General features: G+C 43.0%; 1 protein-coding gene and 1 long non-coding RNA gene across 3 annotated transcripts in view; both read left to right on the top strand.

Annotated features, from left to right (window-relative positions):
- Window positions 1-4,373: 4,373 nt before the first annotated feature.
- ADRB1 (adrenoceptor beta 1) lies at window positions 4,374-7,376 on the top strand. The gene has a single exon (XM_070599459.1). It carries the CDS (start codon window positions 4,652-4,654, stop codon window positions 6,053-6,055), a length of 1,404 nt encoding a protein of 467 aa, XP_070455560.1. The 5' UTR covers window positions 4,374-4,651; the 3' UTR covers window positions 6,056-7,376.
- A 110-nt stretch (window positions 7,377-7,486) lies between these two features.
- Window positions 7,487-27,449, top strand: part of LOC139080243 (uncharacterized) — a 37,958-nt gene continuing 17,995 nt past the window's right edge. The window contains exon 1 of one of the 2 annotated variants that reach the window (XR_011534577.1): window positions 7,487-7,769. This is a non-coding gene — a long non-coding RNA (uncharacterized lncRNA). The remainder of the gene's footprint in view (window positions 7,770-27,449) is intronic. The other variant, XR_011534582.1, reaches the window with a different exon arrangement.

Raw genomic sequence — 27,449 nt, 5'->3', positions numbered from 1 at the left:
TCACAGTGGACGGAGTCGCTTGTCCCTGTGAAAACTGTAGCTGCAAAACCAGTCCATGACCTTAAGCACCAGTCATGGGTGCAGGCTGTTCTTGGCTGGTTAGCACTCAGTGACCATTTTAGCAGCAGGATTGCTTTCTGTGAAAAGTTGTCTATCTTTCCTCAGAAACAGCCACTTGAGCTCTGATTAACAAACCCTGCCACCTATTATCAGCATCAAGGCAAATTTTGCTAACTTACTGGTTTGATATACTTCTTGGGGCTTTACTTGGAAATTCCCCCCAGATCTCCTTTGGCCCACCTTCCAGCAGTTGTCCAGTTAGGCTGCTCACTTTTATTTTTATCTCATTTTCTAGCAAAGTCAGCTCAAGAATGGAAATGTCTTCGCCAAGCTCTTGGCTTACAAACATAGGTGGGCTAGCGGCCTATTAATCACCGCCATGTGGACCTTTAATTTAATTTAGATCTTGAAACTGGTATGTTTATACAGTATCATAATGTATGAAAGTGATATGATATACAGTATCATAAATGAAGGCCAAGGAAAAAGGTCATTCACCTTGAACATTTATGAAAATTAGGTAGTGTTTTTTGCTGATGTGGACTTGCATGGCCCTTTGGAAAACCTCTTACCAATGTTCCACTCTACTTATTATTGAACAGGTATGAAAGAAATGTATTTATCTCATGAGTCTATCTTGTATTTGTAAAGTATTTTGAAATGTTTACATGAAAATATTGACTAGGCTATAGGAATATGAATTATTACTGTAAACGATAAGCATGAGGGAAGACTGTAACTCCAAAAACAGTCAATTATTTCTCAAACTAGTAAATATGAGCATATCTTAATAAATTAAACATTAAATAGTGATGAATCAAAGCTTAATGTTAATGAATATTAAGTAAATATTAGTAAACATAGGAGATATAAAAATGTATTGGATAGTCCTGGCTCTCAGTAAGCTTACAGTCTGAGTGAGAAAAAAAAGAGAAAAACATATAAAAATTAAATAAGATAACAATATGAGAGATGCCAAAAGACAATATATTGTTAATTGCCACCTGAAATGCAGTTAGCAGAATAACTACTATAGGCAGAGGAAAGGACATCATTTCCAGACGCAGTGGGTAGGCATAACTGTAAAATAAAAAAAAGTATCAGCCAGATCTTGAAGGCTGAATCAATTGAGACAGAGATGGAAGCGGATTCTCGGCGGAAGGAACTCAGTGAGAAAGAGTATACATATAAAAAAAGGACAAGAGTATAGAACCAAAAAGGAAAAAGAATACAGAACTGCATGATAGGGTGATATGGAAAGTTCTAGTAAGAGATAGTGCTGGAAAGGCTACTTGGAACGTGGCTGTCGATGGTTTTGAATGCCAAGTTGAGGAGCTAAGGTTTCTGAACAGAAAAGCATCTTAGTCAAAGCAGCATTTTAGAAATATTAATTTGGCTATGGTATGTCAGATTAAACGGAGTCGGGAGGACCAGAGGCCAGGAGATCAAAGGGAACCCATGGCCAGTTCAGGTGCGGGGTGATGGTAGTGGGATGGGAAAGCAGAGGAGGAGGCAGGAATTACTGAGGAAGAAGCCCGCCTCCTTTCAAGGTGCTCAATAGCATTTTTTGTTGGAGCTCTCTGCTGGTTTCTAAAGGATTGTCAAATCTGTGGGTTCCTAGAACAGTTGCAAGTGGGGAATAGCGAAACGGAGGAGTTATTCATTTTGAACTTGCAACATGTCAAACCTGTATAAGTAGATACCTTTAACCTTTTCTTCTTAATCTTGTATTCTTATCTAAGGACCAAAAATGTTAGCTCAAAAATGTCCAAAAAAAGCCCAAAAAACAATAAAACAAGGTGCCATGAAATGTAGGAATTAAGGAAGACCCAAGAACATTTTATTTTATTTTTAAAGAAAGCTAACTCTTGTTAAATAGGGACTATTCCAAAGTTTTCCATTAGTACGACCGAAGGAAAGCCCCAAGAATACCCGAGATCCCTTTACACCTGCAGCCCTATGTTGGTACTATTATTAAAATAACCTTCTAGGTTTGAATATTTGTGATTTAATGTATTTATTATCCAGAAATTCAGAGAAACTTGATGTATTTCTGAGTGAGCAGGAGAATTTGGGGACAATTCAAATCTGTTGCCCAGATATATGGTGGGTTTATGCATATACACACAGATACACATACACGTATGCATACAATTACATACATATTTATACATACGTTAAAAGTACTGGCACCCAGGCCTCTGCCCTGAACCTCTAGAACCAAGTTCTGGCCTTATCGTTCACAGAAATGCAATCCCTTCACTCTTCAGGGGCACTTAAGGTTGGCGCACAGATTCCAGTAACACCACTTGACAGAAAGATGGTGCCCGATAGAAACCTCCTCCCCACATTCCGCACACCTCACCCCACACAGCCCAGCACTCAGAACCCTTTTCCCCCACAGCATCAAATTCAACTTTCTAATCCTTTGGCTGCTTTGAGACTGCGCCTTGAGAGCGGGAAGAGAAAGAAGAGGAAGGGGAGACACGTCCGCAGCGACTCCCGTGAACGTGAACTCGGCGCCCCGCCCCCTTCCTCCTCTCCGTCTGGTCCCTCTTCTTTTCTTGCTCCGCCGCCTCCACCTCCCCAACTTGGCAGAACGAGGCTAACAAGTCCTAGAGCAAGGGTGAATAAACAATTAAATCACCCACTCCCACTGCCTTGTAACTCGTTGATTATCAAGTTTGGGCCTAAAGCAAATTTACAAGTTTGCATTTAAGTGAGAGAAGGTGGTTAAAAGTGCTTGACTTCATAAAATGAATAGGCATTGCTCTTAGTTCCCCGGTAGCTTTGGAAGTCAGTCTCTCTCTGCAAGATAAGAATGAGTTTCGTCCAGACGCTAGAAAGACGTGTAAGCATTACATAACATTTGCGTGCACCCATACATGGGTAATTAGAAGCTGTTTACTTCTCAAGGACTCAATTAAAGGCTTTGTATGTTCAAGCGAAGCTGAGAACCTTATCGTGGTCGAATCAGAGGAGGCGCTCCGGTGCTGCTGCTGCATTGGGGGGTCTTAGCGGCTATCCTGTGGTCAATCGGCGCATGTAACGCCAGCGACTCACTAATTTCAAACCGATTCATTTCCCAATTCAGCAACGACTGATAAAGCTTTAAATTCTATAGGATTTTAATCCTCGGGTATTTATATATTTTCTTATCTCATCCCTCCCAACTAAGCCTAAAGCTTTGAGCATCGAGGAATTTGGGCAAAGGAGAAAACAACCCAGCAGACCAAGAAATCTGAAATCTCTGTTCATTAAATCAACCAAAATTGACAGTGCCTTTTTGTTTGTACTGACCCAAACACATTGTGTAATAAAACACAAAATATAGGTGTTATCACTGAACGTGACAAGTCTCAAATTTGTGTTCTTCTTTCGTGGCGGTGTCATTTACCCTGCGTTAACATTTGTGTTTCCTTAAGCCTCTCTCTTTATATTATCCACACACACTGTTGCATCATACTCACACATTCATTAGCTGGGACTGGGGAGTGTGTATTTTTCCAACCGATCCTCAGTGTCAGCTGTCAGATGCACAAACCTTCGCTTCCTTTCTGCATCTACTGCACTGGAACAACAGACGCTCCTTGCAAGAACAGTGCCCAGAGAGCGTTCCTGACAGATGCGCCGTTTGCTCTAGCAAGGCGCTCTGCTGGAAAGTTTCCTCTAACCACTAACACCCGCCTCCGCTCCCCGGAGCGGGCAGGACGCAGGCTGCCTGGATCCCCTCTTGACGGTGGAAGGGTTTTACACACACTCTGCTAGGCTGCCCCATCCGAGAATCTATCTGGCAGCCAAACTCCTCCAACCCCAGCGGACAGACTGTCCAAGGCAATCTGGCCCTTCGAGAAAACCGAGGTCCCCTCCCCGCTAAAGGGAGCACGCGCCCCGCTCTGCAGGGAACCTGCGCACTGGAGATAGAGGGCAAGCCCGGGGAGCGGGTGCGCAGGAGGGAGCCAAATGCAGAGGCAGAAGGGGCGCAGGAGTGAGCGGAGCGCAGGAGAGAGTGGGAGCCGAAAGCGGGGGCGGGGACGCGGCTGGGAGCCGGGCGCAGCGCTGGGCCAGGGAGAACAGGGCGCTGCAACTAGCGGGCTCAGGAAGAAGCGCGCGCGCAGGAACCGCGGGCGCCGGAAAGGCGCTAGCTAGGCGATCCGTCCCGGACTCCTCAAGCCGCTGAACTGCCAGTGGGAGGGGGTGCGGGGAGTTGGGGGGTGGGGGGGAACTAGATAGGGGCGTGCCTTTGCCCGGATTGGCTGCACGAGCCTGACGCGAGGCCCCGGGGGTTGGCTTGGGGGAGTGCGAGCGGGGTGGGCTGGGTGCTGGGTGCCGGGTCTGCGGGCTCAGCGCGCTCAGAAACATGCTGAGGTCCCGGTGGCTGTTCCAGCAGCAGCGGCGGCAGTGGCGGCGGCGACAGCGTTCGGCTCTGGCGAGGAAGGCGCCCGAAGCCCATGCCTCCGGCCCCGCGCCGCGGCTGCCCTGACCTGGCCGCGACCTCCCTCTGGGCGCCCTGCCGCCCCGGCCTCTGGGGTGTTCCCTAACCACGGCCCAGCCCCGCCACACCCCCCGCCCCCGGCCTCCGCAGCTCGGCATGGGCGCGGGGGCGCTCGCCCTGGGCGCCTCCGAGCCCTGCAACCTGTCGTCAGCCACGCCGCTCCCCGACGGCGCGGCCACGGCGGCGCGACTGCTGGTGCCCGCGTCGCCGCCCGCCTCGCTGCAGACCCCAGCCAGCGAGGGCCTTGCGGCGCTGTCGCAGCAGTGGACGGCGGGTATGGGCCTGCTGATGGCGCTCATCGTGCTGCTCATCGTGGCGGGCAACGTGCTGGTGATCGTGGCCATCGCCAAAACGCCGCGGCTGCAGACGCTCACCAACCTCTTCATCATGTCCCTGGCCAGCGCCGACCTGGTCATGGGGCTCCTGGTGGTGCCGTTCGGAGCCACCATCGTGGTGTGGGGCCGCTGGAAGTACGGCCTCTTCTTCTGCGAGCTCTGGACCTCGGTGGACGTGCTGTGCGTGACGGCCAGCATCGAGACCCTGTGTGTCATCGCCCTGGACCGCTACCTCGCCATCACGTCACCCTTCCGCTACCAGAGCCTGCTGACCCGCGCGCGGGCGCGGGCCCTCGTGTGCACCGTGTGGGCCATCTCGGCCCTGGTGTCCTTCCTGCCCATCCTCATGCATTGGTGGCGGGCAGAGAGCGAAGAGGCGCTCCGCTGCTACAACGACCCCCAGTGCTGCGATTTCGTCACCAACCGGGCCTACGCCATCACCTCGTCCGTGGTCTCCTTCTACGTGCCCCTGTGCATCATGGCTTTCGTGTACCTGCGCGTGTTCCGCGAGGCCCAGAAGCAGGTGAAGAAGATCGACAGCTGCGAGCGCCGCTTCCTTAGCGGCCCCGCGCGGCCGCCCTCGCCCGCGCCCTCGCCCTCGCCCTCGCCGGGGCCCCCGCGCGCCGCCTCCCCGCTGGCCAACGGGCGCGCCGGCAAGCGGCGGCCCTCGCGCCTCGTGGCCCTGCGCGAGCAGAAAGCGCTCAAGACGCTGGGCATCATCATGGGCGTGTTCACGCTCTGCTGGCTGCCCTTCTTCCTGGCCAACGTGGTGAAGGCCTTCCACCGCGACCTGGTCCCCGACCGCCTCTTCGTCTTCTTCAACTGGCTGGGCTACGCCAACTCGGCCTTCAACCCCATCATCTACTGCCGCAGCCCCGACTTCCGCAAGGCCTTCCAGCGCCTGCTGTGCTGCGCGCGCCGGGCCGCCTGCGGGGGCCACGCGGCTGCCGCTGACCGGCCGCGCGCCTCGGGCTGCCTGGCCGTAGCCGGGCCGCCGCCGTCGCCCGGGGCCGACGACGAGGACGACGACGACGACGTCGGGGCCGCGCCGCCCGCGCGCCTGCTGGAGCCCTGGGCCGGCTGCAACGGCGGGGCGGCGGCGGACAGCGACTCGAGCCTGGACGAGCCGAGCCGCCCGGGCTGCGCCTCGGAATCCAAGGTGTAGGGCCCGGCGGCGCCTCCCCAGCTCCCCCAGCCGGGACGCGGGCTCTGGCCCCCGGGAGCAGGAAAGCCCGGGCGCCCCTGAGCGGCTTCCCAGGAGAAAGAGATCTGTGTTTACTCAAGACCCAAAGCAGGTGAACTCAAAGCCCACAAACCTCGTCTGAAGCATCCAAGACAAACAGAAGAGCCACGGACCGTTGCCTGGAAAGGAAAGTTTGGGGAGGGGTGGGAGAGTGGCTTGCCGGTTTTTCTTGGGTTCTTTTTTCTGTTTGTGGTTCGGTCTTCTTTTGTGTGTGCGTGTGATGCATCTTTAGATTTTTTTTTTTCCAGGTGGTTGTTGACACTTTCTGCGGGCACCGGGTAGGGGAAGGCAGAAGCATTAGGGCTTAAAAGTCTATCCACTTGGCTTCCATCCCATTCCCGGAACAGGAGCAGTCAGCCGGAGAGAGAAGGGGGAAATGACAATTGGTCAGGACGTGTTTCCTTTTGCTTTCCAGAAAAATTTCATTTTAATTCCTGAGTAATGATTTCTCCTGTTCTTAAAATAAAGGGAAAGGAGGGATGCAGAAATCACGTTTCAAGAAATTTTAAGCTATTCTTGGAACAAGCCTCACCTTGCTTTCCTTTTGTAGGACAAGCCTGCTGTCCCCGCGCGCCTCGGAGGTCAGGCCAAGGGGTGTCTACCTCACACTGTGCACATTGCACAGCACGATAGAAAGACTTGTTTATATTAAACAGCTTATTTATGTATCAATATTAGTCGGAAGGACCAGGCGCTGAGCCTCTGTGACATGTGACTCTGTCCATTGAAGACAGGACAGCAAAAGGAAAAAAAAGCGGAAACAGTTCAGATTACTGCACACGTTGGTAAAAACAAAAAACAACAAAAAAAGGAGTGGTTCAAAATGCCATTTTTGCACAGTGTTAGGAATTGTAAAGTCCACAGAAGATGTTACTTGCACAAAAAGAAATTAAATATTTTTTAACGGGGGGAGGGAGCGGGGGCGGATCTTAAAAACTAAAATAAAATTCAAACTATACTTCTGTTGTCTATTATGTTATTGAGCTAATGATTTATTGGAAAAATAGATTTTTATACTCTTATCATGGTACTGTAACTGTATCCATATTATAAATATAATTATCTTAAGAATTTTTTTATTATTTTTTTATGTCCCAGTGCCCATGTGAATCTGCTGGTAAAACTTCACACTTGTGTGTAAATTCTACTTCCTTTGTGTGTTTTGCCAAGTATTTATACTCTGGTGCAACTAACTACTGTGTGAGGAATTGGTCCATGTGCAATAAATACCAATGAAGCACGATCAAGATTATGTACCGTGTGTCTGTAAGGGGTCAGTGATCACGGAAAAGATAGTTGGTTTTGTTCAAAATATAGGCTGTATTTCCCATAGAGCTCCTTTAATAGCTTTTCATGACTCAATAACATAGCAAAATGCCTTGAGACCAAATAAGGCATGCACCTTCTGCGAGCTGCAGACTTGCTCTGAATTTTCACAGCTGGAGTCAAGGTATTCTAGACTACTTGTAGGTGTTTTCAATATCCCATTGGCTGCAGTCGACTTCAGAAATAACAGCTGGGATTGTGTGTCTTCTAAAAAAAGGTGATCAAGGCAGGTAACTCAGCCCCAACTTTGCGCAGAGACACAGGAAAGGAGACTCACTCCGTAAACTGCCAGTTGCCCACTTGGAATTCGGTAAGTGGCTTCCATGACTTATTTTTGTTTTCTGATAGAAAACCAGAGCCTACAGATGATCGTGTGTGCAGATTTCTGCAGTGGCTGTTTAGAATGCAAAATGCTTTCATGGTTAAGCAAAAATTTATAAAAGCATTAAGTAAATATTTTTTTCTCTTGTGTAATTAAATAGACCATTTCAGCAGAAGTTCTGGGTGGACAGGTCGCAGGTAAAATCAAAAATGAAATTTTTAAACTTCCTAAGAAAATTATGACACCCTGTGGATAGGATACTTTTCATAACATTAGTTCCTAAGGAATGTATGGTGAAATTCCATCCTGGGATTAATTCTACATTCTCCAAAATAAGTTTATTTCAGTATTTATCTTTGGGTTTTTAAACAAGCTTTTCATTTCATGATCGTACAGTAAAGAAACTAAAGTAAAGAGTATAAAGTTTTGATTCATGCTGAGGTTAAACATGGACAGACTATTCTCTACAAGGAAAAATCAAGACTGACTATCCTTTTTTGCACTGGGCTATTCTAGAGACCAGGAGACAGTCTTCTGAGAAAGATTAGTGATGTAGATATTTTAAAGACCAGCAGAAGGTTGCATGAACAGCAGCCCTTTCGACAAAACCTGCTATGAAGTTTAAACCCTTTCTCCAGCAAAAATAAAGGTGAGGGGGTAGGGGGTGGATGGCAAAACTTCTTTAAAAATACGGAAATAAATACTTAAACTTATTTTGGAGAATGTGAAACAGTCAATCTCAGGATGAAATCTCCATACACTTTCCCCTAGGAACTAGATACAGTCCATTTCTATCCTCTCTTCCCCCACCACAAGTATGTAAGATGGATTTTGTTAGGGGGTTTGTTCCTCTTTATTTTAATTTTATACCAGAAAATTAATAGACTTAATGTCTACGGTTTCATCTGAAGAACACTCAAGCACCAGATTAATGCTTCACTTTCCTGACTTCCTATTTATTATTTTGTCTAGATAACTCTTCACAGTTGAATAAAAAGAAATTGGCCCAGCCCAAAATTTAAATATAGGCTCATCAAACCTCGGATCTTAAAATCATGAAAATCCTTTGAACTTTAATAACATATCTATAATTTAACTACTTAGTAGACAACTCTGAATTCTTTAGTTAATTAGAGGAAACCACTATGATCTTGGGACTGGTTTATATGTATTTGTAGGAAATAGAAAAAGATTTTTCTGTGATTCCCTGAGTTCTCTGAGGATTACAAGGATTCAGAAACAGATGGTGTCAGTGATTCCAAATACCCCTGAAAACTTTTGGTTGTTTTTGAAGACAGACATTGATTTATATAGAAATGTGCAAAGCTGGTTTGCCAATCCCAATGGCTGTGTCAGTGGGAGGAGAAAACTGCCAATCCTGTCTAATCTGGTGAGAGAATGCACAGCAGAAATGACAGGAGGAGGGCAGTGAATATGCAGAAAATCAACCTTACCCCGTGGCTTTGTGTGAAATAAAACACCAAAGGCATAAACCTTAACATTACAGCAGTGACCTTCAGCATGACCAAGATTCGTTGATTTGCTACATTGGAAATTAAGTTTATGTTGTGGACTGCACAGTTCTCTAGTGTGTAGCAAGGTATTCCAGCATCTATAAATTCTCCTTCCCATGTGGAAATGTATAATTTGTATAGCTTGTCGCTTCATCCCTTGGTGAACTTGTTTGTATAAAACTTTGCAAATAGAGTTTATTTTTTCTGTCCATGCTTTCTTTGGAACTGGCATTATTAATAACTTCTAAGTGGCTATTGTGAAACCTTTCCTCGTTAAGCACATTTTCCTAGTTTATTTTAATTTCGCGTTTTGTTGAATCTACTGACTTCCTCTGGCGATATGTAAAATTGCCAGGCAGAAATTCTGCCCCCAAAGTATCAGAATAATATTAACACTTAAGTTTTTAGCAAGAGCTTCTAGGCAAGGGCCTAAAAGAAAATTATTAACTTTTGCTGCCATTTGTGGAACACTTTAAAGTTCTTTTTTTTTTTTTTAACAAAGCTGAACCCATTACTTCTTTTGAAGGAAAAAAAGTAAAAACCGTAGCAGTAATTCAAATTAAATACATTGGCACAGATAATTTAGTTTTATTGGTACACTTCTGGCATAATGTGCTGAGAAACACTAATTCTTTTGGCTCCCTGCCAATTTGCTACTAATCAAAATGGAGAAGATATGCACTGTTTGGATTATACCTAAAAATAGTTGTGCCGCAGCCACATCAGCAAATGGAATTAAATTAATTTCTCTTTCTTCCCCTTCAAACACACCCTCCACATTATTAAATCTCCATCTAGAATATTGCTCCTGAATCTCATAATTTGTGACAATGTGTCCCAAATTGCATTGCTATGTGGCAAATGGTTTTCAAGCAAACGCCACTGAAGTACTTTCGGAGGAATATACCTCTCCTGAAATTCCCACTTTTACCCTGCTCTCATTTACAGTCTCTACTGAGTAGCCCTTATAATGAATCAAAGAGACATTAATACTATAAATAGCTACTTTGTGGATTTGTGGGAGGAGGGAGATGGTTTCTGAATCAATAAATTTTGGTCACTTGATAGAGCAGTTAACAGGCTTCCAAAATCCAGTTGCTCTAAAGACAGACTAGAAATACAGAAGCCCAAGGAGTGCTCCCAACATGCTGCCGGTATTAGAGCATGATCTTTGCAGTCATGTTAGCAGCCCCCAAGAAAGCATTGGAAGTAATTGTCTACACCCTTTAAAGCTTCACCTTCACTTGGATGCTGGGCAAGGATCACTCTGAACGTGTCCCTACATTCTGTACCTGAAGCCATTTCTTGTCTTGGACTCACCCTACTCACTAGCCCTTCTCTTGAGCATTTCTTCAGTTCTTCTTGAATAACCCAAAAACATCTAGAGCATGCAATTCTAGATAGATTATCTTCATAGCAGCATTAATTGCTCATGAAACAATTTCCTAAAGCTCTCATTTTCGACATCTCTCAACGCTTACAATTCCTTTTTTCCTCTCTCTCCACATTCCTTTACTCATATCTGTTAATTAGTATTAGCAAGATCACACTGCTTTCTTCTTATTTATGGCACTCAACTTACCAATGATGCATTTGAAATGTCTCAAGTTTGGATTTCTTCCTGAGAATTTCAGTGTTGCTCGTAATTATTAATAATTAAAAAAAAAATGTTAAACTGCTGTTAATACTTTTTCTCTAAAAATTCTTCATGTTGAGTTTAATATTCCGGGTGTGAGGCTTTCTTAACAGGCTTTATTTTTCTGTTTTTCTTGATTTTTCAGTTCTTAATTGTATGACCTTGTCAGTCCTTCAGTATCCTGATTGCAAAGGATAACATTAGCTGTTCCACCTTCAACTATTTGTAAATTAGTTTTCCTAGTCATTATTAGGCTAGCTGATTTGTGGGAATTGTGGGTAAAACTCTAAGAGAGCAGAAAGTATTCAATCAGATGCCCAAAGAATTTGGCTGCTTGGGTTCTAACTGTGTTGGCCGTTCTGCCCAATGACCTTGGAGAAGTCAGTTGGTTTTCCTGCTACTCAGGTTCATTTCCCGCAAAGCCTGATCAGTAGCCTTTGTTTGTAAATCCCTTTGAGATGCTCTGATAGAAAGAGTTTATTGCTTTGCGAAGTCTAACATTTCAAATACTTCCTCTTGACCTTCTTTTCCCTTCCCTTGAAACTCCACCCACAAAATCCCTGTTGGTTTTTTTCAAGTAAAAAGAACAACTAAGAATACCAAAAATATATGTAATACCCCGTACATCCAAACAAGCAGTCTTTCACTTTTTATTACACTTAAAATTCCGCAGAAACCGCAACTGAATAAAATAATCTTCTCCAACATCGGATTTGAAAAACCTGTTTGCTGTGCGCTAAGCAAAAGTGGTTGTCTAATGATTCTTAAGCCACAGCCACTTAGAGAAAAATAAATCAATCTGGAAAGTTACTCAACTTTACAATTTTGTGTTGAGTTGTAGACACTGAAAGCAACTATCTAGATTCTTCTCTTTTTCTTGGAATAGCAATTCAGAGATGAAAGGTACTGAGAGCAATGGGGGTTTGTATTTTTGCTTACCTCTCTTGTAGCTTGCAGGGTATTGCATTTCTGTGTTCCTGAATTAATAAACAGTGACCAATCTATGGGAACTTTACCCACCTAAGGTATCTGTTACCTGTTACGTTAACTACAGGAACTCACCTGCAACCTTGAGGTCCTTCTTTAGAAATGCTTTTAAAGAGTAAACGTTAGTAGATGTTCCAGTGACATTTTCAGCACTCCAGGGATTTTTCTAAAGCCATTAAAGGTAACATTTTAGTCTTTTTAAAGAATTCATTGTGCTTAAATGATTCTCTGATCAATCCTGAAATAGTTTTGTTTTTTTCTTAAGATAGGCATACCTAAGTAAAACTCAGTCACTCAGAAAAATTCCAGAATCTTCGGCATGGGAAGGACCTTGATATGTCTAGTAAACAATACTCCTGTCCTCAAACAAGGCTACACCCAGATCAATGCAGACCACCGAGACCAAGGAGATTCAGTCTGAGGCTTAAAGACCTGATGTACCGTTTAATAGTCTGTCCTATTAGCAAGTGTTTCCTTTGTAGCTAACCCAAATCCCTCTTGCTGTTCGGATTCGTGATTGATCTCAATGGAATCTGAAAACTGAGGATTGAGCCACTGTTCTCTGTATTAAAATCCTTCCAACGATATGTATGGAAACCAGTGACACCCCTCCTCAGCTTTCTATGCGTTCGTTCCAATTGCTCTTATAAATGGCTTCAAATCCTTTCATTCCTTCTGTTACGGTAGTCCCCCCCTTATCCATGATTTTGCTTTCTGTGGTTTCAGTTACCCACGGTCAACTGTGGTGCAAAAATATTAAATGGAAAATTCCAGAAATAAATAGTTCACAAGTTTTAAATTGCACGCAGTTTTGAGTAGCGTGATGAAATCTCGTGCTGTCCTACTCCGTCCCACCCGGGAGGTGGCTCATCCCTTTGTCCAGCACATCCACGCTGTATACACTACCTGCTGGTTAGTCGCTTAGTAGCCCTCTTGGTTGTCAGGTCAACTGTTGCAGTATCACAGTGCTTCTGTTCAAGTAACCCGTATTTTACTTAATATGGCCCCAAAGTGCAAGAGTAGTGATGCTGGCAATTCGGATGCCAAAGAGAAACATTAAAGTGCTTCCTTTAAGTGAAAAGGTAGATGTTCTCCATGTAAGAAAGAAAGAAAAAAATCGTATGCGGACGTTGCTAAGATCTACGGTAACTTTTATTACAGCATATTGTTATTAATGTTCTATTTTATTATTAGCTATTGTTGTTAATCTCTTACCATGCCTAATTTATAAATTAAGCTTTATCATAGGTATGTATATATAGGAAAAAATATAGTATATGCAGGGTTCGGTACCATCGGCGGTTTCAGATCCACTGGAGGTCTTGGAACGTATCTCCCTAAGACAAGGGGGGACCTACTGTATTCAAATGGGAATCGTCTCCAGTTACAGGAATTCCTCCTGGCTGGAGACCAGAGTGAAACGCAACACAATACAGTGTTAAGTGTGGCACCTGGCCTGGTGGCATCAACATGTCATCCTTCCTGGAATTGTGCTGCTAATTTTTTTCAATATCAACAGAGCCACAAAACTCTGAAGATCTGAAAAAATATTATACAAAGCGACAAGGTGTAATATGAAAATTAGTAAGTCCTTACTTCAAAAAGCATCCTTGCAAGCACAGGACAAAAGAAGCACTATAAATTTTTCTCAGACCGGGCGACCAACAGGACTCCCTCCCGAAAGGGCAAATGTTTACAACTCTTTTCAAAACTTTTGAGTGTTAACATACCTATATGGACAAATAAATTTTTTCACATTAGATATGCTCAGAAGACACTTGGGGAGTTTAACTATTTGGAGGATTTCTGCATTTAGTCTTCAAGTTGTGATGCATATATTCAACTGTTCCTAAGACCTGAGGGTACTATGTGCTTAGTGAGTGTGCCGTATGGGAGACAACCAGCCTAAGACTCTGAGCCTGTCCCCAAGGCATCTTACTCTAGAGCTGGGGAGATTAGAAATCCATGTGTGAAAAGTGACCAAGAATAAGGCAGGTGGGGTTGAATGCCAGACTTCTGGGCCAAAAGTAAGGCTCTAGACCAGCTCTATCCAAGAGAAATATAATACAAGCTGTATATTTAATTTTACATTTTCTCGTAGCCACATTTTTCTTAAACGTTACAAAGACACAGGTGAAATTAGCATTAACATTTCAATGTGTAAATGCCGTAAGACATTATTAATGAGATGCTTTCTTTTTTTGTTAATACTAAATCTTTGAAATCTGGTGTGTATCTTACCTTTACAGCCCCTCTCAATTGGTATGCACCACATTTCAAGGGCTCAATGGCCACATATGGCTAGTGGCTACTGTATTGGCATTATAGCTCTAGTGTGCAAAGGAGGGAGTGGATGGTGGGGTGGCATAATCTAGAAGCTTGATGATGATGTGGATCTTGGCTAAGGAGATAAAATGGTGTGAACAGCCATTCCATGAGACGTTAGAAGGCGGAGAAACTGCATGCACAAAAGCATAGAGGTGTAGGTAGTGGAAATGAATTTTCAGACAATGAATAGCCAATTGCAGACAGATCATGTTGATGGAGTAATTAGAAGATGCAACTGGAAAAGTAGTTTGGGGACAGATCAGAAGATCAATGCAAAAGTGTTGAACTCTAACCTTCCTGAAAACATGAAGATTGATGAGCAAAAGTGTCATGACAAGAACAATGTTTTAGAAAGGTTAACCTGACATCAGAAGGTATGACAGGTGGATATAACATCTTAATCTTCAAAATAATTCTGAGTTAAGTAAATTCAATAATTACATTTTATGAATCAAAAAACTAAGGTTTATATAATCTCGTATATTAGATATGAGCTCATTATTAAATTGGCTTTCTGGTTTTTATATGTCAGCCTCAGGAGCTGACCCGGAGAAACCCATCCCTACCAAGCAGGTTTCTGAGTGCATAAGGGTGAGGGCCCGGTAAATGCCTGAAGGTCGTACCCTCTATGGAGGTAAAGTACACAAACTCAGGTAATTTGTTCAAGGCAACAGGTGAGCAATCTTGATCAAGTCTCAGTACCTGACTCCTAAATCTATCTCATTCATGTCACCAAACTTCTTGTCTATTCACCCATCAGACTAGAAGCTCTTTTAGGATAAAGGCCTTATCTTTTTATCTTTGACTCTCCAATGCCCAGCTCATTGCCAGGCACAGGTAGGCACTCTAATATTCATTGACTGCATTTGACTAGCGTCACAGAACCACATTCTCTGGCTTCTGCAACAATCCAGGCACACAGTGATAACAGGCCTAACTAGAGCTTCGCACTGCAAGAAGACGTGATGTAACCCTCTATTTCCTTTGTAAATCCAGATTGTTACTACCAGACATAAAGAAGAGTTCTTCTGAGAAAAATATTAAACCTCAAATCGCAATGTGTATTGGGCAAGCTCTGCCAGTGTCACAGGAAACAATGGGGCTTCCCAAATATTTCTAAGAAATGAGTTTATTTCTCGAAATGGCACATAGATTGCTGGCGTGATGTACCTTAGCAACACAGATTTAATGAGTATGAAGGCGGTATACACTGTATGAAAACGTATGTCTTTATTCTTTAAAAGTAGGCATTTCACTAAAATTGTTAAATCAGAACTACATATTGTAGACTCCAAGTGCAGTTGTCAACGTGTAAAATACTCGATTTATTTGTCTCTTACTGTATTCTGTCCTAGATGGGATTCTCTCCTTTCTAACTGAGAGATCTGTAGCTGTTTTTCTTACTGGACTCTACAAGGGAAAAAGCCCCTTTCCCTACCCTAAGTGGCCTCCCTGGACCCCAGCCGTCAACATAGCTAACAGAATCAGATTCCCTTTCACTAGCATACCGATTTCAATTTTTTAAATTTTATTTCTACATTTCTATACTGTAAGAAATGACCATTATCCAAAATAAATGTATTTGGAGCAACTGTACGGATTCTCGCCTCTTGACAAAGCATTAGGACTTTAGCTGGTGTTCTTTTTTTATGTATGCATGTGCTCAATATCACAGAGTTCATTTTAGATAGCATTATATTTTTATTACCTTACCCGGATTATTGTTTGTGGCTTCCAGCTGGGAAAGTGGGGAGCAAGCAGAGGCTGACGTGAGGAGACTGTCATGGGGGCACCACCTTCTGACATTTACAGGCCCTTGGCCTTAAACACTCAGAAACCTATTTGGTAAGAATGCTTTGCTCTGGGTCAGTTCCTGAGGTTGCTATATAATATCAGAAAGCCAATTTAATAATTTACAATGTTAACTGTCGCAGGCCTATTACACTCCCTTGAGCATGATGAGATATTCTCTCTCTATACCCAGGGAAGATCATTATAATCAAAAGGTTGCTTAGCGGGCATGGGGTCAGAACTAGGGAAGCTGGTTGCAAAATTTAACATTAAGAGCATCAGGCTAAGATTTACCAATGCAACCATTTTACCGTGGGTTGGAATACTGGAAGTCTGCTGGCTTTAAGACCAGCCCTCCTTTCTCCCCATCTAAGGATGGGCACTGCCAACAGAGGACTGGCTCTCTCCTTTTCCTATCACCAGTAGCCGCTGCCCCTACCCCACAACAGATGCATTCTCCTTTATAGAAGTTAAGACGTAAGCAGGTCACTGTCAAGTCTTGTTGATCTGGCTGTCTGTTACAAGGACAGCAAATCTCTGCTCTCAGCCATTATTTCTGAGTTAACGGAAGGTGGAAGTTGGGGAGGATATTTGGCTCCCTCCTCTACAACGCTGAGACTGAAGCACGATCCCCATAGAAAAGCTCCTGGTTTCATTTGTACATGCTGGGAACGCGGGTATTTGATTCCTTTAATCTTGCTAACAGAAATAGCATTCTTTCTATTTCATTTAATATGATCCTTTTCCTTAAACACATTAGGTATATGTCTAGCTAGCCATTCAAATCTTTCTTTCTCTGATTTGCCTATCAGATGAATTTGAACTCTAAGTACATGTTTCTGATCCATACTGCAGAAACATCTGAGCTAAGTAGGCCTCAGGAAATGTCTCTTAGGTCGTCCTAGGCTGGAACTCTAGGCCGATGTCTAACAGTTGAATCAAGTCTATCCAGGGCGGAAAAATGATAATTTTTGTGATGACACTGAGGGATTGGGTTCACCGCCTAACACATTTTCGATTACAATTGTAGAGCAAAGTTTGGAATTTGTGGGATAAAGCACAATTACACTCTTTTTGTTTCCAACCAATGTAATAATACATTGTCATTTTAGTGTATTACAAATCAACTTATAGCCATTTATTCATTTGTTTTACCTACTGTGCACTGGGCCAGAGACAGTCCTCAAAATCAGGCAGCTCCTCTTGCTTATGTTTCTTCTGCCTGCACTTTGGGAGCATTAGTAGAGACGGAATGAACAAGTTCTCTTTAAAGTCCGTTTATCAGAGATCAGGAATAACTTACTGTATAGCAGTCCAGTTTGGAGAGATAAGAAAAGTATTTTGGTCTTTTTAAGAGTGACCGCACAGACATATACACATGATCTTAGAAAACCCACATTTTGAAAATATCAAAGTTAATATTATGTATAATATATACGTGTACATATGTATGTGCATATTTTCTTCAGACAAAATATATGGTATAGGTCCACTAACTCTTATCTGAGGGCCCGTGGGGCAAGACGTGCTTTGGAGTTCAGAATTTTTTGAGTTTTAGGAAAGCAAAGTGGTGCATATACTACATATCACATAACACCTCGAGCAAGGTCCAGGTCAGCATTCCATAATCAGACATTCATGCCCCTGCAGTGAAATGTATGGTTATTCTTACTAAGTGGATAAATAATGACTATAAATAGCCTCATGCCAGTTCAGGTCAGGTTTTGCTGCCAAATGAGTTCAAGTCAGGTCACATTTACTCTCAAACGAGTTACGGAAAAACTCTTATCTTCAGAGCTTTCTGGATTTGGGATTGAGAATGGGAAATTGTGGACCTGTGTTATGGAATGTTCCTTTGTAGAACGTCATCTACTGTTTAGGGAAGTCAATGAAGCATATTTAAACCTACCAAATATGTTAAATCAGTTAATTCACAAGTAATGTTATTCAATAAATACTTGTAAATGGGGGAATAAACACAGCTACTTAAACAGTGGCAATTACAGGGAGATTTTGAAATAACTAGGCTGCATTCTATCAGCAGACCTTAAGAATGGCCAAAGGCATGATAGTAATTAGTGGGCAATTTTCTGGAAACAATCAACAAGAGTTAATATAAAGCCAATCTTCTGCTTGTCAGAGGCAACATACCAGCTAAAAAAATATCCTTGATTAATCTATGGCTGATTCCAGAGGATCTCAGGATTGGAACAGACATTTAAAATCACGGTAGTTCAAGCATCTCTTAGAGCAATGAATGTTCTTATCCTTGAATCACCAACTCCTTTAAGATAACTAAAGAAAAGAAAAAAAAAGAGATTATGATCTTCACCCAGAAAGATGCACATACATGAAAAGTGAAAAGTGTCACAATCATTTTCAAGGGGTCTGTTAACCCCAGTTAAGAACTCCTGCCTTTAGGGTGGGCCCGGTGGCCAAGTGATTAAATTCACGTGCTCCGCTTCGGCAGCCCAGGGTTTCCCAGGTTGGGATCCTGGGCACGGACACGGCATCGCTCATCAGGCCATGCTGAGGCGACGTCCCACATGCCACAACTAGAAGGACCGACAACTAAAAATATACAACTATGTACTGGAGGGCTTTGGGGGGAAAAGGAAAAAAATTTAAAAAGAAGATTGGCAACAGTTGTTAGCTCAGGTGCCAATATCTAAAAAAAAAGAATTCCTGCCTTAGATGCTTGCCATATTTGAAAAGAAAGCTCATGTTTTATAATTCTATAGCAATCTTAGCCCCCTGGAGAGCTTCTGTATATTAAGTTGCCTTATAAATTGACTATGGTCATACATTTCAGTGGCTTCTGTGACATGTATCTCAACTTCTGATTTTTCTATGCAATATTTATAAGATAAATATTTCTATTATAAGATACTATTTATGAGATAAATAGTTTTGAACTCATTGTGACCCTTTGTCTTAATCTTAAAGGCTGAAAAGAGGAAACATAATGACATTTCTTGGCTTTTCTTTTTGTGTTTTTACATCCTGTATCATGCATAACTCAGAGAGGGAAAAAAAAAGAAAAAGAAATCCTCTAAGGAAAAGACATAAAATTCCCTACTGGTAAATGTATCAAGCATCAATTTTCAATTTGACATTAACTGCGAAAGGAAATGATGAAGTAAAATTCCTAAGTATTGAGCTGTCACTGGAGAAAAGATTTATGTTAGTCTCTGGCATCAAATCATGACTCAGATCATCACTAGTAGGCACACCATTTCTTTTCTTTGACACTTTTAGGAGTCTGATAGGAGAGGATTCTGGATTTGTCGAAGTGTACACTTCCTTCTGTGCACTTATCTGAACGGTTCGTGAAGAGCATCCTTTCAATCTAAGTATGTATCTCAAGGAGACTCACTCACCAATGCCAGCACTTCAGCACACCCGCAGAAGGAGTGCATGGACTCCATGACCACAGTGCAAAGACTGACTTCTGTCTGCACAAGAAATTCAGAGACCAGTAGTTCCCTCCCGGCATGGACAGAAAAACTTCCCTGCAGCCTCTTTCCATTTAGTCTGGTGAAATTGAACGTAAACTGCCCTGAGGGCAAGCTGGATCCCAGCTGGAATCTCACCCTGTTGCTAGGCTTCGCCCAACAGCCCACTACTTTGTCTTCACATCCATACAAGGACTGTGTAAGGAAAAGAGCAGGTAGGTCAACAAAGGCACCACAAGCCAGATGCCTGGCTCCTCGCCCTTCCTGCGCGTGGTCTCATTATCAGGCTCAGCCCAGAGCCTGGGGAAAGTGATGGAGAGCTCTCCTTAGGTCAAATGGCCAAGGGATGTGGAGGGTTTCCCTTCACATGGTTACCCTTGAGGATCACTTCTTCTCCTCTCCCAGTAGGAGAGAAACTCTGAGTCACAATAATTTATGTATTTGGCTTCTTTGCTACTAGTCAGTATCCAAAATATACCACGAACATTACAAAACACAAAATCTGATAGGATTTTGAAAACATTATGCCAAGTGAAAGACTCAAACACAAAAGCCACGTATTGCATGATTCCATTTATATGAAATATCCAGAATACCTGATCCATAGAGACAGAATATAGGCTAGTGGTTGCCAGGGGCTGGGAGGGGCAGGCAATGGAGAATGTTTAATGGGTATGAGGTTTCCTTTAGGGTGATGAAAATGTTCTGGAACTGGACAGCGATGGTGATTGCATCTTTGAATGTACTAAATGCCACTGAATTGTGTGCATTAGAATGGTTAAAATGGTGAATTTTATGTTGTGTGTCCTTTACCACAATAAAAATGAATAAATCTGATAGAGTTCTTTTCTACTAGGCTTGCACTTTATTTAGATAGACAAAAACATATAAAACAAAAATTAGGAAAAATATTTTAAGAAAAGAGAAAGAGAAGGGAAGAAAATTTATTCTGGCTTCAAAAATAGTTAAATTTATTTTTCTTGAAGTTGAAAGCAAAGAAGGAAGAATCATAGTCTTTGTGAGCCAATGCAATTCCCTCATTTTACAGCTAAGGAAGTTAAGGCTTCATGGTGACCCAGTCTTGGAGAGTAGACATCCAGATTTGAATCTGGTTCTGCCAGATTTCACGGCTGTGTAATTTGAGTACAGTTACTTAGTCTCTCTGATCCTCAGTTTCCAGATCAATAAAATGGGACTGAAAGTAACCAGTACTGTACTCCTCAAAAGGTCACCAGACCAGTTGTTGAGACGGCAAAGCCAAATTTACTAGAACTTCGTGCCATGAGGAAGAACGCCACCTTGACAAATTCTTAGCAGTATCTCAGAAGGGGAAGTCAAAATGGATATTTAAAGGGTTTTTGGATCTGGTCACAAATGATTTACGGCAGATCTTTCAAGTAGAGCTGACTGAGGTTGGGCAGAGTTTGTGGGATAATAATGTAGGGTCAATGGGCTTAGCAGGGCAAGGGTCTTGAAGCAAGTCTCGACAAGTAAGCTGTTTGAATAGCAAGCTGTTTGCCTGTTGCCTTTCAGATAAATTGACCTGCAGGAATTTCCTAGAGCAAGCTGTGTAGTTATTTATTGGTATACAGTCTTATCGTTCCTGAGGGAAGCGTTCCTGGAACAAACAACTAAGTCATGTTGGCGTGAACGAGCTCAATCAGGTCCTAAGAGATCTCTTCTGTTCGATGGAGGGGGTCGTGGTTCTCAGAGGTGCTATGGTTATGTGTCAGGCACATAGCCCGTGCCTGCACCCAGTAAATCCTTTATTTTCTCCCCAAGTATCACCACCATTCCCGCTAGAAACTTGCTCCTAGATAGTGAATCTCAGCCAGAACTAGAACCAAGTTTTCTGCCTGGCCTTCCAGAACCCTTTCCACCACCCACGATTGGACTGGGTTCCGCTTCTTCTGGCATAGGCAAATTAATTCAGCCGCAGTAAAAAGTCCCAAGTCTCTTCCCCGCTCTGGACAAAACAGCAGCAGAGGGTAGTGGTTATGATGCCCACACACCTAGGTCCTAGGTTTCCTGTCATTTGATCTGTGGCCCTCAGCCAATTATCTACCTCTTCAAGCCTCACTTCCTCATCTGTAACACGAGGATGACAGTGCTTAGCACTCAATATACAATCAGCTAATTTTTTAAATTAGCTGAAAATACTCCAAAATTCTAATTCAATTTCTTTTCTAAGGTTGGACAAGATGAAATTTGTTTTGTCTTGTTTTCACTCATCCCTTATCTCCTGGGAGGACCTAGGTATGGCTCTCAGGATGCTGAGAAAGCAGGCTTTTCTGTGGAATTCCTGTGGAATACTGAGCCCGACCCAAACTGGAAGAACCTGGAATCCTGTGGGACAGACTGGTCCCGAGGGGCCCACAGCAGATTTTAAACCAAAAAGGTTCATGTTGTTTAAATAAGCAGCCCAAAGTTTAGTCTGATGATCTCAACCTGATCAAGCCTAAAATCTCTTTCTTACTACTTGCTTCTCCTCTCCTATGACTTCCAATGCCCCTCAAGGGCAGAGCTGTTGACATGTTCCCTTTTAACCCGATTTACTGCCTAAGGGTCAGGTACAACAGTTTTTGTTTCAGTATTTATTTGTATAAGCTAGCAGTTTGTCTGACCTGTAGAATATCCACATCCATAGGGCAGGTTAAATCCTTGACATGAGAGTTTTGTGAATAATTCCGATTCTGGACACTATCAATGGAGGCATCAGAAAAAAGGGCCCCTGAACTCGGGGTTGGGACCGGCCTGGGTTCTAATGCCCTCTGCCCCCACTACATTTCAGGGAGTACTTTTACATCTCTTAACCACAATGTTGAATTTGTAAAGGTGTTGGCTGAACAGGGTAACGGCTAAAACCTTTTTCTAGCTCTGATTAACTGTGCCTACCCTACTTTTAACCATGGATGTGTTCCTGAAAGTGCAGGTTCTCCTTGAAGGCAAGCCCAGTAACTTTCTAAGGACTTTTACAAGAGATCCAAGTTAATTGATTAATTTATATTTTTCTATCCAGAAACACTTATTGCACTCCAACTAGAAGCCAGGTACTGCCTTAGGTAATGGAAACACACAGTTGCCGATCCTTGGCCCCCAGGGAGTTCACAGCCTGATGGAGGAAGTGGCCAGTGTAACTCTCTGATTGAATTATGCAGGGTTTACCATCAGACTCCCAAAAAGGGAACAGATTCTAAACAGGCTGGGACAGTCAGGGAGAGTATCACCCACAAGGTATCAAGTGCACTAGAACCTGGTTGAAGAGTAATTTCCCCCAAGATGAAAAGGGCATTCCAAGAAGAGAGAATTTTCCAAAGGAACAAAGGCGAGAAAGAATACGCTGGATTCTGAAAACGGCAAGAACGTTTGCATGGCCAGAGCATCAGGCTGCCAAGGCCAGCGCAGTGGGAAAGGAGGCTACACTGGGAAGGGGTTTATACATCTTACCAAGTATTTTGGACTTCATTCTGAAGGGTAGAGAGAATCATTGAAGGTTTTAAGTAAATGAACAATCGAGGCAGAGTTGAGTTCTATCACACGACCTGCACTAGAACAGGGAAGATGGACGGGTAGAGAAAGAACTGGAGAGGGCACATGCATCAAGGGAGTCAAGATGATGAGAGAGGGCCATAGATTTGCAGATGGAAGGCAAGACGAGTAGCAGATTCTGTTGGGGGAAGTTGAAGTAAACAGACGTGTGGTTTGAGGTTCTTAAGTTTGATATGGACACCCAGAAGAGATGTCCACCAGGCAGCTAAGAAAGCAGTTTTAGCCCAGGATAGGGCTAGACATAGAGATGCGGGAATTGTCGGCCCACCTCTAAGGAGAAGCTAAAAATGAAAAATTTCTAATACCGCTAACAAAAATACAACAAAACAAGTACAAAAATAATGATAGGGAGGGAACAAATAATTTCTAGAGTTTTCCTTAGGCTTTTTTCAAATAATATTTCTTATATCTTCATAGATAAACGTTTCTTCTTCATAGCCAATTCTGACATTATATAATAACAGGTAAGAAAAGTATAGATTCCAGTATTATTAAATATAAATGCATATGCCTGCATATGTGTAACGTGTGTATATTATGTGTGCATGTGTGTGTGTATGTGTTATGTGTGTGTATCCTTCCTCATTCTAGGAGAATATGGTACATCAGCTTCAAGCCAGGTGAGTTGCCCAGGAAGGGCTAGTAAAAGGTTATGTACACGGCTTTATAGTTTTAGTTTACTGTCCAGTTTATGCAGGACTTTCCCCTCCATCATTGAAAGAATGTATCTGGCAGGACTTGGTATCAGGCAGACAACATATTTCTTACTTTAGAAGTGCCACTGGTAGAATAAAGAGCCTGAGAACCGGAACTGCTGCCAGAAATAGCAGGGTAAATTCACCCACTTCCAAGAAGGTCACTCCGTTTCAGAACAGGGCGCAGGCAGATTGAACCAGACTCTTGGCACTGCCACCGCTGTGTCTGTCTGTTGCATAACTTACAGCTCTTAGTTCCCTTGATTGAGAGCACTGGTATTGACCCGGCATTTTCTGTTCCTCTCTCAAATACTGTTTTTCTGTCAAAATAATCACTGTTATCAGGTGACCTCTCCTAATAAGTCAGTCTCCCTTCTGTTTTTAACAGCTACCTGTTGAGAATCCTATTTTTAATGAACAGTTATAACCCAAGAGCTGTCATTTGTCAGGTTTTTAATGTTGGTTAAAAATAGGAGTCCCGGACATGTAGTCATTAGACAACAGAAAACCATAAACAATAGGAGAAAGCAAGTGACAGCAGGAGATGTTAATTACATCTGAATTCATTACTACACCTCAGCGGAGAAAGAGAAGGCCAGAGTTGGTGGCGAATCATCAGGAAATGAAGGGTTATGGCCCTCAAAAGAAGCAGGAAATTACATCTCTGTGGACACCCTGTTCATATTAATAACTATAACTATGCTTTTTTTCCCCCTGGACCTGTCCTAGAGTAGGAATTGGAAAAATAGGATAATATCTCAGGGATGATGCATGACTTGCGAGAATGCTTTGAAAAGACAGCTAATTTTTCTTGAGCGTTTCTTATTTTATGAAGCGCTACACTGAATGCTCTTGTGGACCACATCACTTGATCTGAGAGAACGCTGTGAGACAAGTGCTGTATTATCACATTTTACTGATGAGGGAACTGAGGCTTGGTGAGAGCAATGACTTGCCCAAGAATACAGAGCTGGGAAATGGAGGTACAGAGCTTTCGAAAGCCAGGCACTTGTCTCCAGAGCCCGCGTTCTTATCCACGCCTATGTAACACTCCAGACTGTCCCCTACCTAGGATACCAGAATGCCCTTTTGTGGAAACTGAAATGGCAGCACCACCTCCCCACCCCACTCCCACCCCCACACTGGGCCGTCTGATTCCCATGCATTGTCAGGTGGGTAGGGGCAGCTGGGGTTTCGGTCAAGACAGTAACTCTCGGGATCACCCTCGAGTTGGGGACTGAAGGTGGCAATCTACTCAGTGGCCCCCTTCTCCCTACCTCAATACTGTGCCATGGTGTCCTGGGTCATTGCAGATACTCAAGATGTCCAAAGGTGCAAGATCCCAGGATACCTCCCCATCTGTCGATTAAAGATCACATTTTTTAACATTAGTAGCTTTTTCCGTTTTCATACAATTTCCTTGTTGGGCCATGACTTTCTTTCTTGCTCAGGCATGATGGAATATGTGCTTTTCTTTCTGCACTGTACCCTTTGCAACTCATTTCCAAGGTCTTACCCTTAACGGTATTTTTCCACTATTTCCCCTGATTTAGGGAAATTCAAACTTCCATATCCATATCCACAGAACCCTAGGAGATAGTAGACTGTTGAATTCAATTGAGCAGAAGACCTTGCAACAGCAGGCCCTGGTGCATTGGATTACACGGCCTAACAACCACCTGGGGGGAGGGGAATAGAGTCCTGGCTAAGTGACAATCACTCAGAAATAAATATAAAGCATCTCTGAAATGCGAATTGTTAAGTGTTTATTGAAGCCTGTCTATACGCTTGTGCTGAATACTAAAGAACAAAAACATTTCCAAAGAACTCCCCGTCTGATCGCACTCATAATAGAGGAAAATTACGATATTATATGTAATCAAGCATTAAAACGTGCAGGATGGAATTCAATTGATCAAAGCCTGTTGTATAATCAAGTGAGCTACTATTTTCTTCATTAAAAGTCAAGCAGAAGTCCATCATATTCTACGGGAAGCTATGACATTAGGCTAAAGACATCACTCAGGATTTTCTCTCTGGCGTCCAGATTTTCCTCTTATTTTAACCTCATTTTAACACCTTTGAAATATTTAATAAGAAATGCAGTCATTTTAGCCACAGACAGTACTTTTTGTTGCAAATAAAAATTGTTTTCTCATCACCTGCTTGCTCCTTAGATGCTGTTTTCGAAAATGTGTTTTCTAGGACATTACTGTTCTTAGCATTTTACTTTTGGAATCCAAAGAACGCCAGCCCCCTCCCCTTCCTTCCCGTGAAATGCATCTGCTAGGAGCCCTGATGGCCCAGGAAGGATTCTCAAGATCTAGAGAAAATACTTCATGAACTTTACAGCCAACATCAGACATTAAAGAAAAGAAGACAAGTGCGGTGGGGGAGGACCGTGCACAGTGGCCTCCTAGGTTCCTTTTCCAGTTTGTAGGGCTGCAGATAAGTTTTTCCATGAAGCAATCCAAGCCCTGTTGCTGCAAGACCTGTTTTTTTTTTTTTTTTAAACAAGTCAGTAAACTAACTGGAACTTCTGTCAAGTCTGGTAACTGTGAATAAATGAATGCAAATTTAACTGGACACGTTAATTTCATTCCAGAAAACAATTTATGTTCACAGAATCATGGAATTCCAGAGTTGGAAAGACCTTAATAGTCATCCAGTCCAAACACCAATCTGGTGCTTGAATTGTTCATTTTGAAAGAAGTCTGTTTTCCAGAGCAGCTGAGCGGAGGTCCCAGAGTCAGATAGTTTGCGTGACCCCATCCTATCAGTGTAGACATCATCTCATTGGTGATGACACTTGCTGGGGAGTGTGGACCAGTTCTGAGTGAAAGGTTGGTCGCTTGTAAGAAGTAGAGACTTTTTTTAAATCTTATATTTAAAGAAAAGATGCCAGAATTATTATCTCCATCTTCCACATGAGGACACTGAGACCTATAGTCTATGTGAGTAGAGCTTCATTCCAGGCCAGTCAGGTGCCAAAGCCTACAGTCTTTTCTACATTCTTTCTCCCATACCACACTATTAGGATATTTGGACAAACCCAAGAAGGAATAGGGAAAAATAACTATTTTAAAAAGAGATTAAAATGGATTAATAGGGTGCACTAGAAACTGATTTCTTTGATCACCCAATAGCTACAGATGTTCCTCCATTTCTATTTTTCTTTTCTCTGTAAAAAAGTCTATACTTCTAAAGATTCCAGCGTGTTTGTCATTTTGTTATAAATCACCCCCACATATACGAAGATTTAAGAACTCTCTCTGCCAGTCACCCATGAAACAGGACGAGTAGTTTCAAATCACACAGCTGGAAAATCGACCAGAACAGAATACCCGAACTGGCAGAGGCACGACAGGACAAAAGGCTCAAAAGCCAGGGGCAGTAGCTGGGGGAGTTTGTCCCAGCAGATGAGTGCTCAGAAAACGGGGGAAGCTAAGTCAAGCAGATTGCTGTGAGTAGGAAAGCAGAGCGTCTAGTTACTGCCAGGGTAATGTCACGCCAGAAAGGAAGATCTCACCCGTGGAGCAACCAAGAGAGTTAAGAGAGTCCTGGCTGAGGCTGCAGACAGGAGCAGGAGAGACACCTGACGTCAGAAGAAAGGCCCAATTAGCAAGTTCAACTGAATCGAGGCGAATTGACTAAATATATAGTGTGCAAACTTACTCGTCATTATCTCCCTGTATTTAGTCTGTATTCTCAAA

The sequence above is a fragment of the Equus przewalskii genome, chromosome 1, assembly GCF_037783145.1.
Source record: "Equus przewalskii isolate Varuska chromosome 1, EquPr2, whole genome shotgun sequence".
Taxonomy (NCBI): domain Eukaryota; kingdom Metazoa; phylum Chordata; class Mammalia; order Perissodactyla; family Equidae; genus Equus; species Equus przewalskii.
Note: the sequence above shows the minus strand (reverse complement) of the source record. Positions and strands in the feature narration are given on the sequence as shown.